At 51.6% G+C, this 2,555-nt stretch overlaps 1 protein-coding gene across 1 annotated transcript; it reads left to right on the top strand.

Moving 5' to 3' along the window:
* The first annotated feature begins 946 nt into the window (after positions 1-946).
* Positions 947-2,253, top strand: LOC144093724 (uncharacterized). The gene is made up of 2 exons (XM_077627388.1): positions 947-1,067; positions 1,790-2,253. Exons 1-2 carry the CDS (start codon positions 1,056-1,058, stop codon positions 2,129-2,131), a joined length of 354 nt encoding a protein of 117 aa, XP_077483514.1. The 5' UTR covers positions 947-1,055; the 3' UTR covers positions 2,132-2,253.
* Positions 2,254-2,555: the final 302 nt, after the last annotated feature.

The raw sequence follows: 2,555 nt of genomic DNA on the forward strand, positions 1-2,555 counted from the left end.
AGTCCAATCCGAACGAACGCTTTGTCAACGACGCAAGTTCAAGACACAGATATATTGTTAACAATAAAAAAAAGCATTTCAAGAAGTTTTCGGCCCAATTTACATAAACATCACATGATCACTGAGCTGGTCCGCCATAAATATATTCCTACACAACGCCCCCTTCACAATTGGATAAAAAACTGAGCAAAGAAAACACAGCCAAGTTGCCATTTGCGAGTAGCGCATACATCTAGAAAAGCGCACACAATGCAACTTTTCTCAGCAATAGCCTGGCACAGAACACAAAAGAAGCTACGTGTTGGTGAGGACAATGATGTGACAAGGAGCCTGAACAATGTAATCGCCTTTGTGTAGCCGCCTTATGCAATGCGCAACAGTTGCTGTGATCGGCACAAGCAAACGAAACGCTTGTGCCGATCTTGTGCTTCCACACCGAAACGCTCATTTGCGTCGTGTTGACACCGCGCGACCACGGGGAAAAAAAAGAAAACAACCCACGCAGCGGTGGACAGCGGCCGGCGCGTGCGAACGCGGGCGACCAAGCGAAGCCGCCAGCTGTGGCCGATAAGCGCCGGTAGCCAAACCGCCGCCGAGGCATCGGCAGCGGGGCAGGAAATACAGGAGTGATTTTGCACGTGACTCTGAGCACTTCACTTTGTGGAGCATCGATGCTTGTCTCGGAGAGAGAAAGGTGACCGGCAGAAATTAGGTGCGTTAATTTTTGTCTCTGTTTGTTTCGCCACACCAGCACCTTTCATACAATGCCGGGGAGAAAAAAGTCGCCCTACCGGTTTCCTAGCTCCGGCGGCAGCCGCACAGCGACAAATTACTTTTCATATTAGCGCTTGTCCACGAGTGGCTCATATCAATGAAACGGTAGGAAGCGGCGAGAAGTGGAGCAGAATTTGGGTCCGAGGAGAAAACGGAGTAGGGAGGGGACACGCTTTAATGGGGCGGGCGTTTCCGGCCTCTCCGGGGTATATAAGCGGCGCCGAGGAAACGGACAGCATCACTCCATCCTTAGCACTTCAGAGCTAAGCGCAAGCCGAACCATGAGGACCCTGGTAAGTGCGCAGCTATAGCCGCCCAGGAGTGCGCGGGACCCGGCTTCGGGTGCGGCGAAGAGCGCGGCTTTTCCCGCCGCTCTATCGCCGTGTCCGCTGGCCAACTTAGCAAGCGCGTTCACCCGGCAGCCCAGGAGCCGCCTTTATTGCTCTATCGTTTTCTTGCTCGTATATAGTGCGCCTTTGCACGTCCTCGGTGAGCAAAGCAGTGACTCCTCAGCTGTCATTGTTCACTCGGACTGCAGGGCTTAAATTTAATAACGTGACCTGGTGCTCGTGCCAAACTATAGCTTTGTGCATATGTTCAGTATTAAGATCTACCATTGCATGGGATGGGCGTGAAGTTGATGATTTGCATCTAATCGATTTGGGAATGGAGCTGGGAAGCAAGTTACCTGGGTGTCACTGACGGGCTGGACTCAGTGTTCAGTAACGTCTCGCTCTTGCTGCAGCACAGCAGCCAGTTAAATGTCCACAGCCGATTACCCGTTTAGAGGTCGGCTGACTCGTCTGCATAGTCATAATCAAGCTTACCCAAGGGAAGTTGTAGCATGTGACATTAACAGTCTTGTGGTCCGGCGCTGATATCTCGTGTGACGCATTCACAAGAGTTGCTCAAGAGCCAAAAATATATTTAAAAAATGAAATGGGCCACACCACGGCATGCAGTCGCGGGTGTACAGAGTTTGCTAATATGTCCCGTGCTCTGTGGTTTCTTCCAGGTTGTCGCCCTCCTTGTCTGCTGCCTGGCCGGTGTCTGCCTTGCCGGTGGCTACGGTGGCTACGGTGGCTACGGCGGCGGCTTCGGACTCGGATATGGCGGTGGCTTCGGCGGCGGCTATGGCCATGGCCTGGGCTACACCAAGACCGTTCCCGGACCCTCCTTCCTTGTGAAGACTGTGCACCACGTGAACAGGCTTAGCCACGGAGCTCACCTGGTCGGCGGCCACTACGGAGGAGGATACGGAGGAGGATACGGAGGAGGATACGGCGGCTTCGGTGGCGGCTTCGGCGGAGGGTACGGAGGCTTCGGCGGATACGGCGGTTACGGTTGGAAGGGCTGAGTGCTGGATATCGTGCTTTTAACGGCAAGGAGCAAGATGACAAGCCACAAACACCGGCACCTGTTATCTTCTCTCTGTAAATTTTGTACAAACGCTGCGGCTTTTAAATAAAGACTGAAAAGTTGTACCCAATGCGTTGCACATGTCTCATTTCAAATCCTTTCCTTCTTTATTTCTCGCCTCTCTGGAAACATTAGGTGCCGCTGTTAATGGCGCGTCATTTTGTGAAGAGGGAGATGGCATACCCGATTTACAGTCGTTTCGTCTGGTAGCTTTATGCTCTCACATCCAATACTTACCATTGTGAGACGTTCACAAAAAAAAAAGAAAATCAGACTGAGCATAATATTCTTCGGAGGCTGTTTGTCTGTATAAGCCGAAAACTAAAAATAAATCCACAGTCCGGTCTAATTTAACAAGTACT

The sequence above is a fragment of the Amblyomma americanum genome, chromosome 1 (assembly GCF_052857255.1).
Source record: "Amblyomma americanum isolate KBUSLIRL-KWMA chromosome 1, ASM5285725v1, whole genome shotgun sequence".
NCBI lineage: Eukaryota > Metazoa > Arthropoda > Arachnida > Ixodida > Ixodidae > Amblyomma > Amblyomma americanum.